This window comes from Lutjanus erythropterus, chromosome 7 (assembly GCF_056507025.1).
Source record: "Lutjanus erythropterus isolate fLutEry1 chromosome 7, fLutEry1.hap2, whole genome shotgun sequence".
In the NCBI taxonomy this organism is placed as follows: Eukaryota; Metazoa; Chordata; class Actinopteri; order Lutjaniformes; family Lutjanidae; genus Lutjanus; species Lutjanus erythropterus.
The window spans coordinates 28,186,270-28,200,884 of NC_139323.1; the positions used below are offsets into that span (position 1 = coordinate 28,186,270).

General features: G+C 36.7%; 1 protein-coding gene across 1 annotated transcript; it reads right to left on the reverse strand.

The window, feature by feature from the left end:
- Positions 1 to 3,218: 3,218 nt before the first annotated feature.
- Positions 3,219 to 8,139, reverse strand: mibp (muscle-specific beta 1 integrin binding protein). The gene is made up of 8 exons (XM_084723454.1): positions 7,946 to 8,139; positions 6,304 to 6,394; positions 5,740 to 5,788; positions 5,335 to 5,509; positions 4,690 to 4,761; positions 4,425 to 4,531; positions 4,149 to 4,234; positions 3,219 to 3,518 (listed from the first exon to the last, which is right to left on the reverse strand). Exons 1-7 carry the CDS (start codon positions 7,969 to 7,971, stop codon positions 4,149 to 4,151), a joined length of 606 nt encoding a protein of 201 aa, XP_084579580.1. The 5' UTR covers positions 7,972 to 8,139; the 3' UTR covers positions 3,219 to 3,518.
- Positions 8,140 to 14,615: the final 6,476 nt, after the last annotated feature.

Genomic DNA, 14,615 nt, shown 5'->3' on the forward strand with positions numbered 1-14,615 from the left:
TTCAGGATGTGGGCTATTTTCCGGTTTTATGATGGTTGTGTTCGCATATGTAGACACATGCAGAACATTATGTTGTGTTCAGAGTCATCCTGTTCTTGCTTTTACGCGTCCTAAACACCTGATTGGAACAGAGATGCCGGATGACTCTCAGCACACGCTAAATACGTGCAGGAGGTAAATCAGTGCCGCTCTGAGACGTTATGAAACAGGGTTTACATGAAGCATCTATAGAGACTTAAAATTAATCTGGCCTTTGTTTAGGATTCACAAACCTTTTCTCAATGTGCGTCATAGGACACTGAGTTTTACTACCGACATGGAAAAACTCTCACTCAGTGCTGCAGCATGTTGCTGTCCACGTGTTCACATTCAGACCCAGTGCTGGTGAACAACAAGTAATGTCCTCAAGTACAATTTTCAGGTACTTACACTTTCTATTTTATGCCACTTTGTACTTCACTATATGTCAGAGGGAAATATTATACAATTCTTTGAACTACATTATATTTATATTACAGCAACATTCGGCAGATGCTTTGCAGATACAATATTTATTTATTTATTAATTTATCATTAATATCAGATATTTTACATGATATATATTGCTTTTGATTACATACACAATAAAAATTGTTTCCCAAACTGGGACTCAAAGACTGGGTTGCAATGACAAAAAATGATTTAATCTTGGATCAGAGTCAGAGAATTTAGGTTTAGTGGTTTGAACAGAAATCAAACACTATTTAATAAATATGGAGATACTTGTTTACCTGAGTTTAAATTATTATTTTTTGTTTTGAGTGTTGCCAAGACCTGGTAAACATCAAAGAGGTGTTTCAGCTGCCCCGTATTCCTGAGCAAAAAAAGTTGCTAAAAAAGTGTTGAAAGGGACAGCCAGGGCTAAACTAAGCCCAGGCCTGTATGATTCACACTGCCCTTCTTCTACCTCTGGGTGAAAAGCCTCTGTACACCCATACAGGTGTTTTCCATTAACCTGGCTCATTATATTCTTCTTCTAGTCTTTTAGCCCTGTTTCACGCTGGCAGCTTTTACCCGTTTGATCTGCTTTCAGGGGGTAACCTCGCAAACTCGGGGCTAATCCTCCTCCGGAGCAGGGCCAGCTAGCTCTAGGCTAAAATCGGGATTAGCCCATGTTAGAATGTGCCAGGATTGAGCTAGTGTGAAAGCTCTTTTAGCGTCGAGCTAACAGCTCCCTTAGCCTGGGGGTGAATGCAGTACGAAAAGCCCTCTAGTGAGCCTCATGATGGCTCGACAGAGAAGCTCTAAATTCTCCTTTGAGAAAAACTTGCGGGCCAAATTATCAGCTGGCGTCAAAAAAAGAAGAGACACATCATAAAACTCAAGTGGGTCGAGTTTGACCCTTAACTTTCCTCAAGGAACTGGATTATTTTTCTTAATCCATCAAAAAGGGGCAGCCATTTTATAAGTTAAACCTCACTGAATGTAAGTTTCTAATGAAGAAACATTGGTTGTCAATGTACTTTGGAAATGAGGAGCCCCAAATTACACGCCCCTACCTGACCCGTTCTTTATTTAGCCGCGGTATAATAAGGTTAAGTTCACACTGACTCTGTGACAGGATAAGGTATTCCCTCGAGGGAAATGAGAAATTATTCTGGCCTATTTATACGTGTGGAAACATAGGTGATATTAGCACGTGCTTTGGGCCTCATGTGTTGTAAATCAAGTGCTAACAGCCTAAATCTTGTGGTTAGTCTCTGACCTACTCAGGAATCTACGAGGTAAGTGAGGACAGCTATTTCAGAGCTGCAGAGTTGGAAAAACCCCAGGAGGACGGATACGTGTGTTCAACAGAGCTTTTCCTGTTTCTAAAATACATGCAAGCAAAATCGGCTCAACCTGGATTGTTTGTGTGCATTAATGTAGGTTAGATCCAGATGTCAGTTCGATCATGTTTAGTTGATCCAGTTCAAACTGAGCCATATGAAATCCGGACTGGTTCAGTTTTTTAATCTGTTGTTTTTAACAAAACAGGTTCTGGTCACCCTCTTCATCATCGTTTCCCAACATTTTTGTCTTGTGCACCTTCAAAATAAGCAGTGTTTACTCAACATCCTTCCTCAAATGTTGAAATGCCTTTGAGTTGAAAGCAGGTCAACCAAAAAGTGATGTTCATTTTGTAAACTTCCATTTAAATGGCTTTCAGATAACAGAAGTAGACTGTCTTTATTGTCATTTCAGTCATAACTAGTCCACAGTGAAACAAACAGTCCTCCAGGACAGTAAAAATAAAACTAACAGGTAAAAATATCCATTATTTAAAGAAAAAAAAAAAGAAATTAGAGAAAAATATGAACAATTTTTTTTTTCATCTCTGGTGTCTCATAATGAAAATATCCATACAAGTCAAAAATTGATTTATTTTATATACTATACATGGTTTTGTGTCTGTGCTTCTGCTTTCAGTGTTTCAGTTAATGTCAAGCTTTGCAGCACAATGTTATCTTTAGTCCATGTTTCTATTAACATTAATGTCCATCACTTTTAGTTTTGCATGTCTTATATTATGAGCCTCTGTGTAACATGTTTTAAATGGTACCTGGCAGTGTGGTGTAAAGGTGTCCTGACTGCTGAGCTTCTATCAACATCAATATTCTTTTCTTTCTTTTTTTTTTTTTTAATTATGGTGACTTTGTAACATCTGCCCAGGGAACAACAGATGAAAAATAGTCACTTGGCTAACTCTGTAGCATTTAAAGCAATGTTTTTTTGTGTGTCTGTAAAATAAGCCAATACACATACATTTTGAAAAGGTGACTTAACTGTTCTTCAGACAAACAATATATGGAACCAAGTTCAGAGTGTAAATGTACAATGGGAGTCAGATGAGTACCTAAAAGTGCACATGCTTAGACTAAATAAATTTAAATATTCCAGACCTACATGATGAGTGAGGATATTTTTAAAATTACTTGAATTTGTGACAAGTATCAACAGCTAGGAAAAGATTAAACTGTACCCTGGTTAAAGGTATGGCACTGTTATAATGTCAAGATATTAAAAGACATAACAGGTTCAATTAGGCCAGTGTCAACAGCTGCATACCAATAGCAGTCATGGTTATTAACCTTTATAAAAGGTAACATGTAGTACTTTAGGTCAGAAAAGGGAATCGAGTGAATCCAACACTGTATATTTATGTAGAACTACATCAACAAAAAATACAAAGAGAGAGATTCTTGATGTTCTGTATATCAACAGCTACTAATGCATTTATTTGCATGAGAATGCGACAAATGGTCCAATACAAGTCAGTGGTTTAACACAACAGTAACATTATAATGATCTGTTCAACAATCATTTTTTAAAAGGGAAAAAAAAAATCATCTGAAGATGATTAAAAAAAGACAATGATAAGTTAACATTGCTTTCTTCCATATACAAACAAAGAATAAAATTAGAAAACCATAAAAAAAGAATCCTTGGGACTATTTACAAATTCTGTACAGGGTTGGAGAGGAGGAGTCTTCTTCCTGCTGCAAGAAAGAGAGAAAAATAAATAAGTTAGATGAGGTTCTACACTTTAATATCCTTGTGCTTTTAAATCTGTACCAACAGGGTTCTTCTACATACATTTGTGGGGTGTCCACATGTATCAGCAAGTTAAATGTAAGATTTTTTCAATGCCACCAATTAAATTTAAGGCCAATTTTGCAGTAGAACTGAAAGTCAAATGTGAAAATGTAGACATCTGATCGAGTTAAAGAACATTTGTCCAAATACCTTCAGTGGCAAAAACCTAACACTGTAACAGGATAACAGGCATTCAAAATCAATTCTTGTGCTTGGAGTGAGTTTTAGACCATTACAGCATTTGATAAATAAATAAATATTGAAGACATAAGTGGAATTTAAGACAATTTAATGCCTGTTAAGACATTTTAAAAAAAAGGAGCTGTAGCCTCCCTAATTTTTGAACACATCTTCTGTGTACATTTTCAAAAGCAGAATATTTTGGGCTGCAGAAAAGAAACAGAATGTACTAGCCCTCAAATTTGGCAGATTTCTGATTCCAGACCACAATACAAGTCTCTAAACTTTTATAGAAACCTGCAAATGTACTTTGTCTGATTGTAAGCATTGGCACAGCTAATCTGTCTTCTTACCTATAAACGATTGAGCAGGTTGTTCTGAATGTCTTCATACACCTGGTTGTAGATGTCCTCTTTGTGCTTCAAACCATCCAGGTACTCTGCAACACACAAAAAGTCGACCAGTTAAGCAGATGGTTGAAAATAATCCTTAAAAACAGAACAGTAAATACTGTTAAAAGTTCCAATCAACACTGAATCTATTAATATTAGTAAACATTAAAGAGACACTAATTGAACAAATATGCACAGACATAACTAGCTGGATAAAGCATCCAAGCAGCAACATACCAATATTCAAGCTGCAATCCTCCATGGCTCTCCTGTGCTTGAGGTACATCGGCCACACGTGGCCATCGAACAGGCCGGGAGGGTCGGGGACAGTGTACTGTCTCGTACTGAAAACAATAAGACACTCTGTTAGAAAACATCTGCTTTCCATGACAGAATTATGGGGTAAATCAAATGAAGACAATGATAATGAAAGGGCAAATTAAATTTAAACGTAAAAAGGTAAACACTACAATATAAACAAATACTTTTTGTGTACTCTCACCTTCTCCTTCTTTTGCACTCCTCGTAGGGGATTGTGATATAATAGCACTTGTCAAATACGTCAAGCAGGGGCCTAAAGGGGAAATACAAGGTAAACAAGACCATCAATGAAGACATAATGTCCTCAACCAAAAGAGAGTAAAAGGAGCACAGATGTGCTCATGCAGCTTCTTATCTGCATCTCCGCAGTGTGCTCGACATTCATCACACACAGAGAACCAATCACCCTGCAGTGCAGAAGCCGCTTTCCACTGAACCCCTTATCTCTGATCTGCAGGACTCACCCAAGTACATGTGCTGACTGTAAACATGCAAAAATACCACGTGACGTGACAGAAACAGCACCGCCCATCCAATGTTTATGTTCATGAATTTCTTAGAATTTGCCAGAAACAAGATGGCGTGTTGCCTTTCATTGAAAGTGAAGGGCAACAGGTGAACTTGCTTAATTTAAAGCCAGATTAATAAAAAACATCCTCCAGACAACTTGTACATTGTGCAAAAAGGCCCAAGTGCTGACTAAATTTATAGTTTATAAGACAACATTACAGGTCAGTCATTCAGTGCATCAAAGGTCAAAACTTACATGTGAGCAGCTCCTTAAGGCTGGCACATGCATTTACAAAGTGAATCAAAAACAACTTACAGGTAGTTGTAGAGCAGGAAGCCCTCCACGATCAAGATGTGGGTCTGTTCGTCAGGGTTGGCCACGTTGGATGCAGGAGACAGAGTGACACCGTGGGAACGGGCGAACTTCACTGGGTTCTCGATCCAGCCCTTTATCGTGTTGGTCATGGCCTCCATGTCCAAAGCTGTGATCACTGAGGAGCAAGATTGGTAGAAAGGAAGACGACGGAAATGATAGATAGTGAATTAGGATGGATGCAAGTTGAGAGTATGAAAAAATGGAAATGTGTTTTAGCTCCAAATTAGTGGAGGTTATGATCAGCCTAATGATGTGCATGTTAAATGTATGTAATGTTGGATGTTGGCTGTATACGACGCTAAAGGGTAAACAATGAGTCTTTGGCAGTCTTCAGTGAAGTCTTACCATCCCATTGTTTAAAGCCGTCCTCTCCGACTTCTATCTGATCAGGTTTCTGAAATAACAGTCACCAATAAAATATTTGCTGCAACCTCACAGCTCTGAAAACTCTCAGATCCCACTCACAAGCCAGACAAGTGCACAAACAGATGAAAAAAAGGAAAGAGAAAAGAGCATGCACAGAAATAAAGCAAGCAATTAACAAAATGGGGAAAATGCCTATTTAATGTGAAGGTGCTACTGAAGATGAAGCAGAAAATAGAACTTGGCCATGTCAGAAAGCTTTTAGAGAAGTGAGGCAAAGTTAATTTATTGTGTGTTCACAGGACACAAGAAATTTAAAGGGAGGAAAATTATGACAGATGTAGCAAAAAGAGAAAACCAGGCAAAGAAACTATGTCGCATAGGCAAGAAAGCCATTTTCAAATCTACTGTAGAGAACCAAGTGTGCAGGCTGAAAGGTTAGTCGAGGCAGGACTCATTACTGTGCTTACATGCAAGGCTCGTGGTGCTCATACAGGAAACAATAACACCAATAAAACTCCTCACTATCCACTCTCTAACACTCACCTTGAAAAAGTCATCTTGGTGCACAACACAGCAGTTGGGCAACGTCTTGATCAATCTATTTGTCAGGGTGGTTTTACCACCATTTGTGACTCTGTAAACGAAAGATAAAAAGTGATAAAATGCACATTAATACTGTGCTGCCAGTTGAAATGAAACTGGTGTCAGAACAAACCACAATAAAATTCCAGATGATTAGAATTAGGGCTGCAACAATTCTTGTCATTGTTGACTGATTAATTCATTGATTATTTTCTCAATAAATCGCTTAACCTTTTGGTCCATAAAATGTCAGAAAATGATGATCAGTTTTTTCATTCAGGAGTAAAAGAACCATAAAATATTCCCATTTAAGAAACGAATCAAAGAATGTTGACTTTCCCCCCTAAATTTTTTTTTTACTCAAACTGGTTCGTCGATTATCAAAATAGTTGGAAATTTATTTAATAATTGACAACTAATCGATTAATCATGGCAACTCTAATTGGTTACATTTATCGTGTTTGATCACAGTGCTTTGAAAAACTTGGCGGTAAATACTGTCCAGCGTCAAACAAAGTCAGCAATACTCTCACAGCATGCGATGTGGGTTTGTTTTCTGTCATTGAAAACAGTGACATCACAAAGGACTTGTGATTTCAGATATGTTAAGATATATTCAATATAAAACTTGCTGAAATTATTTCAGTGTGTGTATTAATATTGTTAGAAAATTTTAGCCTAATTTTTACAATGTCCTGATAATACTGATAACTGCAATAAAATTTCACGATAATATATTAGATAAATTCTAATGTTTCATCTAACTGTCAGATTCAATTGTGGTTTAAAATCGAATCATTTGATCAGGAAAAGAACAGTCATGCAAGCTTCCCTCCAGAGAACATGTGGTGCCCTTTGTTTACATTCAATTGTATAAAGTAAGGCTAATTTGATACTCATGACAAGTGTTTACATTTACAAAACACATACGATTAAATAAATACGAAAAAAGATAAGTAGTAATTAAAAGTTGTTTTGTAATTTATTAGTAGTAAAGTAAAAACAGTACGCAGTAAAAAAAAACAGAAACTTTTCGTAAAACCAACCAAAACAGAATACAATAAAATTATGTCATTTCCTGATTCAAACGTTTGTATATAAATAATGATTGTAGCATTAAACAGTTTTTGGCTGGGAACAACACTTTCGTTAAATCTCCCTCCACTTTTCTCTGAGAGTGGCGGTGAATTTTCAAAAGTCCCGCTCGATTGATGACAACAAACCACACACAACCGGACATGACTTTAAACCGGTTTAGCAGCAGCACGCCTCCTTCACTAACGTTACTTTCTGGCGGGCAGCTGATAATACATGTGGCCACAAGGATAATGTTAGCTTCTCAATGAGAAGCTAACGATAGCCGCCATTACTAAAGAAATGAACTCATCGGAACTATGAGCTTATCTTAAGATGCCTTCACGAAACAGTAACTTAATTGTACACATCAGTATTTGGTCTACATTAGCCTAACTACACAACTCCACTCTGCTATCAGTCAGTTTATCCACGATGACAGTACAATATTTTAGGTAGAGTGCTAAGCTAGTTCTAGCTACTCTACGTGCTGTAATGTTATTGTTTGATAAAAAAATAAATAACCTACCCGCCAATTCCTATAATGTATTTCATCTTTTCGTCTCTTCTCGGCAGTCCTGCTCAAAGTCAGCTGAAGAAACAGTCGAGACTACTTTTCCACCGAAGTCGGCAGTAAAATCCAACAAATTAAACGCTTCAAAAAGTTGTAAATATAAGTTCTGGCAGCGTTTCTCTCTACTGTGCCGTTAACTGACCGCGCGGGGCACAGCAATTTATATCCAACTGGCGACGTGTTGCGTCACCACTCACGCAAGCATGAGACGTTGTTCTCGTGGTCGGACGTGCTCGTGCTCTTTTCCACTACGTCCCTCTTCGCGGCGGCCAATGAATTCCAGCAGAACTCGTACTAACAGCCAATCACAGCCCGCGAACCTTCACATATTTACATATTTCACCTTATACATCCAGCGATCCACCTCACCTGCTGCTGTCCGTCACAGCATCACAGCAGCAGCTTCTATCGAGCTGTTAATCCACCTGATGACCTGATGCACAGTGGAAAACTACCACTGATGGTGTTTTATAGATTAAAATAACTGTTGCATCCGTTTTGTTCTGCTGTTTGCCAGTAAACTGGTCACATTACTGTTAGCAGTACAGTAATAACTACTTAAAAATCAGGAAACATTAATATAGCCTAACTGTGATTACCACATATTATTAAAACCAATTGTCTGTGAAATTGTCTCAACTTATTAAGGTAATATAATGATTTAAAACAATGTAAGCCTATATAATTTAACCATATGATGAGATTTTTTTTTAATAAAGCTCAAATATGAAAAAAGTACCAACCAAGTAGGTCAGGAAGTATTTTTATTGTACTGAGATTTAATTAAAAGCAAAAGTAGGTCATTTCAGTCTTTGACAGGAGGATGGATGACTTCACTTCTTTTCTCTGATGGTACTGTGGCCAGTGAATAAGTATAGTGTAGGACCTGGATTCAGGATTTGCTACATTAAAAGTATATATTACAAGTAAAATGTGCTTTAAGTATCAAAAATGCTGTTTTACATTTATCAAAAGTATTGCTATAAAGCAAAATAAAAGCAAAATATAGGTCATTTTAGTCTTTGACAGGAAGAGAGATGACCCTTTAAATATAAATGTATTCCATTGTAAGTAGGTCTTGGATTTAGAATTATATAACATTAAAAGTACATATTATAAGTAAAATGTACTTTGAGTACCAAAAGTACTTCAATAAAAAGTACTGCTGTAAATTGAAATAAAAATGTAGGTGATTTTAGTCTTTCACAGGAAGGCAGATGACTACACTCCTTTTTTTTTTCTGTCTGAATTGCTGTCAACAGCAGCGGTAAAAGATCTTAACGTAAAAGTAGAAATATATTACATCCAATACATTTAAATGTAGATGTACTCTGTTATAAGTATGTCCTAAATTGAAAATTATACTACAAGTACATATATATTATGAGTAGAATGCACCTTATCAAAAGCAAGAGCACTTGTGATACAGTCCCTTTCAAAATGACATACTATAATAAACAACCCACCACATAGGTGAATATACTGTATATCATATATTTAGTTTCAATGATATAATATGTTATTGACATAAATTAGAGATGATTTAATTAAGTATACTCAGTTTTAAATTCTTAACAATCATATTTTTTATAAACTGATCATTTTGGAGGAAAATCTTAACTAGTAAGTATAACTGTCAAACAGTAGTGGGATTATATCTAATAATGTAGTAGAGCAAAAATATATATTAAAAGTATAAATTATCATACAAGTAATATCCAAATATTTCAAAACTGTACTTAAGAAAAGGTTTAAGGGTACAGGGTGTCATATGCTGCTATAGAGTGATAGATTAAACAGCATTGATTCTTTTTCCACATCACACTAACATACACATTTAATGTATTTATTTTATTTAAATGGGACTGTGTACAGTTTAAAACAGAAATAAATAAACATAGATGTAGTCTCTTTGCAGGTTAGAGAGAGAGATGTGGATAGAAACCCATCTCATGTTATGTCATCACATCCCAGATAAACTTTCCTGTGTTGGGTGAAGTGTTTCAGGAGTGTGAGCTTCACTGTGCAGCAGTCAGGAGTGCTACATTTGAAGGCACAGCTGGTCGTCGGTCCAGACATGAACCAGAGCAGAGAAAAACATGTGTGATGTTTTATTTTCTGTCAAAAATGTCATAACTGGGGGAAATATTAAAGTAAATCTCAAATCTTGAGGTACATTCCTTTCCTTGGGAGTGAGTGTGACATTCATGTCTATTTGTGTGTCCATGTGCAACGTGAGTCCTGTCACAGCCGTCAGGGGTCAGAGGTCAACAGCCAGAGTCTGCTGGTGTGTAAAGGAGAAGGCTTTAATGGATGACTCATGTGATCTTAGGTTATGGGGACGTCACACGACTTGATCCCAGCTCTGTGCGGACATGTAGGGTACCTCCTAAAGTGGTGACATCACACTGACATGACAGGTCCAAAAGGAAGGTGTCTTCTGAGATGTCCTCAAGCACCTGCATGTCTTTAACCAGCAGGAGGTTTGACATTTCCTGTCTTACATAAGAACGGGACGGTTCACTCCAAAATCCAAAATACATATTTTCCTTCTTATTTGTAGCGCTATTTATACTGTACATGCAGATAGCTTTTGTGAGTTGCTGAGTTTTAGAGATGTCAACTGTAGAGATGTGTTTTCTTTCTAATATAATGAAACCAGATGGCACCAGGGCCTGGCAGATGGTGCCAGTGCTGGTTCAGAGCCTAATCTTAAACCAGCTCTTTGTGTGTAAACAGCCAACTAACCGACTCTCGGCCCTGAAAACCAGTTCCAGAGTGGCGCCAACTCTTTGCTGGCAACCAAAATGAAATGTCTGCTATTGTGGCGCAGATTTTGAGCCGGGCTAAAAGCTGTGAAGTTTTTTCAGGCAAAAGAGTGACCATGAGATTCCCCGTGTGTGGCGAGTTAATACAGATAAAGTCTGTTAGGAAAGTTTACATGTTTTGGGGACGTGAAGGGCTGCAGGCCCGTTGTTCCATCATATCTGATGTAACTGAGGACCTGCAGATCCTTGACCTAAGCAAAATATCTAATATATCAAAAATGTTGAATAAAGTACATCATTAATACTGACGAGTTAATGCATAAGCAGCATTTTTTGAACCAGCTGTGGACTGGCACTAGCACCAGCACCGAATTTTCACTGGGTTCTTGTTGGTCAAAAAGGGGTACTTGTAGTGTTCAAAGCACCAAATAAAAGTAAATAAATAAATAATCATGAAAAATTCTCTTTTGAGAATCAGAGATCATGATCTGCTTTCTCAAGATAATCCATAGACCTTGTTGTAATCAGTTTCATATAGGAACTACTTTCCTACAAGTAGAAAGAACTGTATTAATAAAGAATGAAAAAAAAAACAGATTTGTTGAGGAACAGTTTATTCAGTTATATTTACAAGGCAGAACCGATCATATGAATTTAAAGAGTTTCATCTTTAAATCTGAACAAACATTTTACAGCAGACAAATGGAAGGCAAAGAATTTGTAATAATATAAATATTGTGCTTTCATCTTCAAAATGAACATTTTGATTGTTGGAAAGATCATATCAGCCATTTCTATGCAAACCTTGTTTATGACATTGGATGTGACTTGATGTAATAAACCTATAACTAAAATTTGAAAGGCTACACATGACATTCCTTCACATTTCCGGATTTCTTTTAATCATTTGGTTGAAAAATAGGCACACAGTACAGCCAATAAACCTCAGAGACACCTTCCTAAAGGACGATGAGCTCATCAAATAAGTGACGCAGCTGCTAAAGTTTGGTTTATCGGTGTGAAAACGGCCTCGCCGGACTGAACAGGACTGAAAAGTTTAACCTATTCATTTACATTCCAGGACCAGAAAGGCAAAAGAACAAGAGGAAAATCAGAAATAAGATGGCACTTCAGAATTCATGAGTCCTATTTTCTGTACCAAAGAAGCATGCCCTTGCCTTGCTAACAGCTACACAACTTTTTCAGGAGAATACTTCACCTCCTAAACACAGATCATAAATCACATTATATGCTGAAACCATTCAATGGTTATGTGACAACCAAATCCAATAGTGCAAAACAAGGCAGGCAAGCAAATACAATTATGCAGCTCTTTACAAAAATAAAAAATCTTACTCCGCTGTCCTCCTGCTACAATAACAGATGGAAGACATTAGAGAAAATCAATGCAACCCCAGAAAATGTACAATCCATAATGCATTAAGAAGTGTGGGAAATGCTTAATTGTCTTTTAAACACAAAAAAAGTGTTGACATTGTTCCAAATGTTCAACAGAAACAACCACAGAAAAACAGAAAGGGAGGTACAGAGGCCCTAAGGTAGAGTTTCTACTGTGATGATATGACTTAAGAACGGGTGAAAAACCAGGAAAATCTTTCAAAGTTCTTTGATTTTTTTTTTTCCATCTGTAAAATGGGTGGGAAAAAGTTATGCCGGGTGAAACTAAGTGTTTGTTGTTGTAATACTCGATTTGGCCACAGGGGTTGGAAGTGCACCACTACCCAACGCTCTAAATAGAACTAAAAGTATTCATGTTTCTTTCAGGTGAGTTTTAATTTCACCATGTACTCAAGGTACATACATAGTGTTAGCAAGTTATATACTTTCATGTGTATTTGGGGCAGAAATGTTTTAATAGGCATTAAAATACATCTCTGTTTACTTTTCAGATAGTTGTTCCTGACAAAAAAAGTTTTTTCACCAGCCAAAACTTTTTTCACTACTTAATGATCCTAAAACCTTCTTTTCACCTGTTCTTAAGTCACAAACACAGGAGAGAAAACAATTGAAATCAGAACTTAGAAAATCTTTTTTTTTTTCTTACTTGCCCCTCAGGAACAAAAGTTTTGAATTTGCTAAATAAATCTTCACATAAGCTTCATAAATTCATATAAACTTAACCTCTGAAATAAGATCAAAACATCTTCCTTTTAGAAGCCACTTTATACCTCCTGTTTTCACAATCTGAGCTGACGACAAAATGTTCCCATATGAAACGATTCTATAAGAATGATCATAATGTGTAATACACAAAATCAATCAATCAATGCTTGTATTTTTTGTCTTGATTATGGCCACTCTGATACAGATTTCATACAAAATAATTTTAAATGTTTTGGTGGGTTATATGTCATACAGTCTGTAGTATGCAGAATATATTGTCTAAATATGACGTAGCAAATATAAAGAATATTTGCTTGAAATCTGTTTATGTGGCCATAATCATGTCACACAAAGTAAACAAGCACTGCTTCACAAACATTTCACAACATATATGATCCTTCCACATTTTCTCACATGGGTTTTCCAGGCCACAAAATGTAAATATTGATCATGTTCCTGCATTTTCTGCACACAAGACGACCGAGGCACATCATAACACAAGGTAGTACAGATGTTAGTACATTTAGACATTTAAAAAAAATGTCAGTTCAGCAAAAGAGAGAGGAGAGCTTGTAAAGGCCTTATGATACTACAGCAGTTAATATGAGGCAAAAATTAAAGATGAAGGCATCTGATACGTTGGTTATTTACATCAAACACACATATTCACACCGATCAGCATGAATAGAAATGTGTGTTACCAGTTTGGTCTTGGTCACAGATTGACCCGAGCTCAGCATCTGCTACATCAGTAAAGTTGCTGTCAGACATCTGTGGTCTCGCCAAGTGTTAAACCTTTCAGAATACACTGCATGTACGCAACACTACTGTCAGGGAAAAGATATATCTCGAATTGTCAGATTTTCAGGAAATTTAGATGTAAAACACAACTTTTTTTTTTTTTTTTTAAAGTTAATTTAGTATATTTACCTCATTATTAACAAAAAATAGAGCTGTTCAATTCTATCAATCCATTGTAAAACTCCTTCAAATGAAGTTACAACACGAGGAACCACAATTGGAGTTACAATTCTTTCACCCAACATCTCCAAAATCAGTTCTTTCCTCTTAATTTTCATTATACAGCGCAAAGTTTCAATGTCCCGGTCTTTTAGAGCCTCGCCATGATGTGAAATTACAATATGAGCTGTACAATAGGTCCGACCAATCACACAGCAGGTTAATGAATCGATGAACGGTTTCCATGGTGACACACTTGTGACTTCCTTTGTACATTTTCAAGTTGCAGTGTGAAACCCTCTTGACATCCGGGAGAGGAAGAAGGGGTTCCAGAGAGAAAGGAAAATGAGGCGGAGCCATCGCCATCTTGACTGGAAAATGACGGCACAAATCGTCAGCTGGATGTTGGTAAAACAAGGAAGCACACGTAGACCCGATGAAACACTGCCTCATGTGGGTAAACATCCAAGGGATCATGCTCCATATGTCTGTCACACACTGCAGAAAGACGAGGACATGTTTGTGGATGATGAAAGGAATAACTGGACAATAAAATAATTTTTCTGCTCAGAATTCAAAACAAAGAGATGTGCAACTTTGTGACACTTTTTAAATTCTACAAATCAATTTCAGTCAACTACATTATTTTGGAAAATGTGTTTCTAAATGAAAAAGGAAGTGTAATCACCCAGTTAATACTGATGTTTGGTGAACTGGAGATTTTAGGAAAATTTGGGTCATCATTCTGAGTTATTTTTTAAATTAAAAAAGTG

Excerpts from the sequence above, each read along its gene's own strand:
- mibp (XM_084723454.1), bottom strand. The coding sequence starts at position 7,971 with ATGAAATACATTATAGGAATTGGCGG. Across the intron at positions 5,510-5,739 it reads CGGCTTTAAACAATGGGATG|TGATCACAGCTTTGGACATG; the intron begins GTAAGACTTCAC and ends CTTGCTCCTCAG. Across the intron at positions 4,762-5,334 it reads TTCCTGCTCTACAACTACCT|GCCCCTGCTTGACGTATTTG; the intron begins GTAAGTTGTTTT and ends TTTCCCCTTTAG.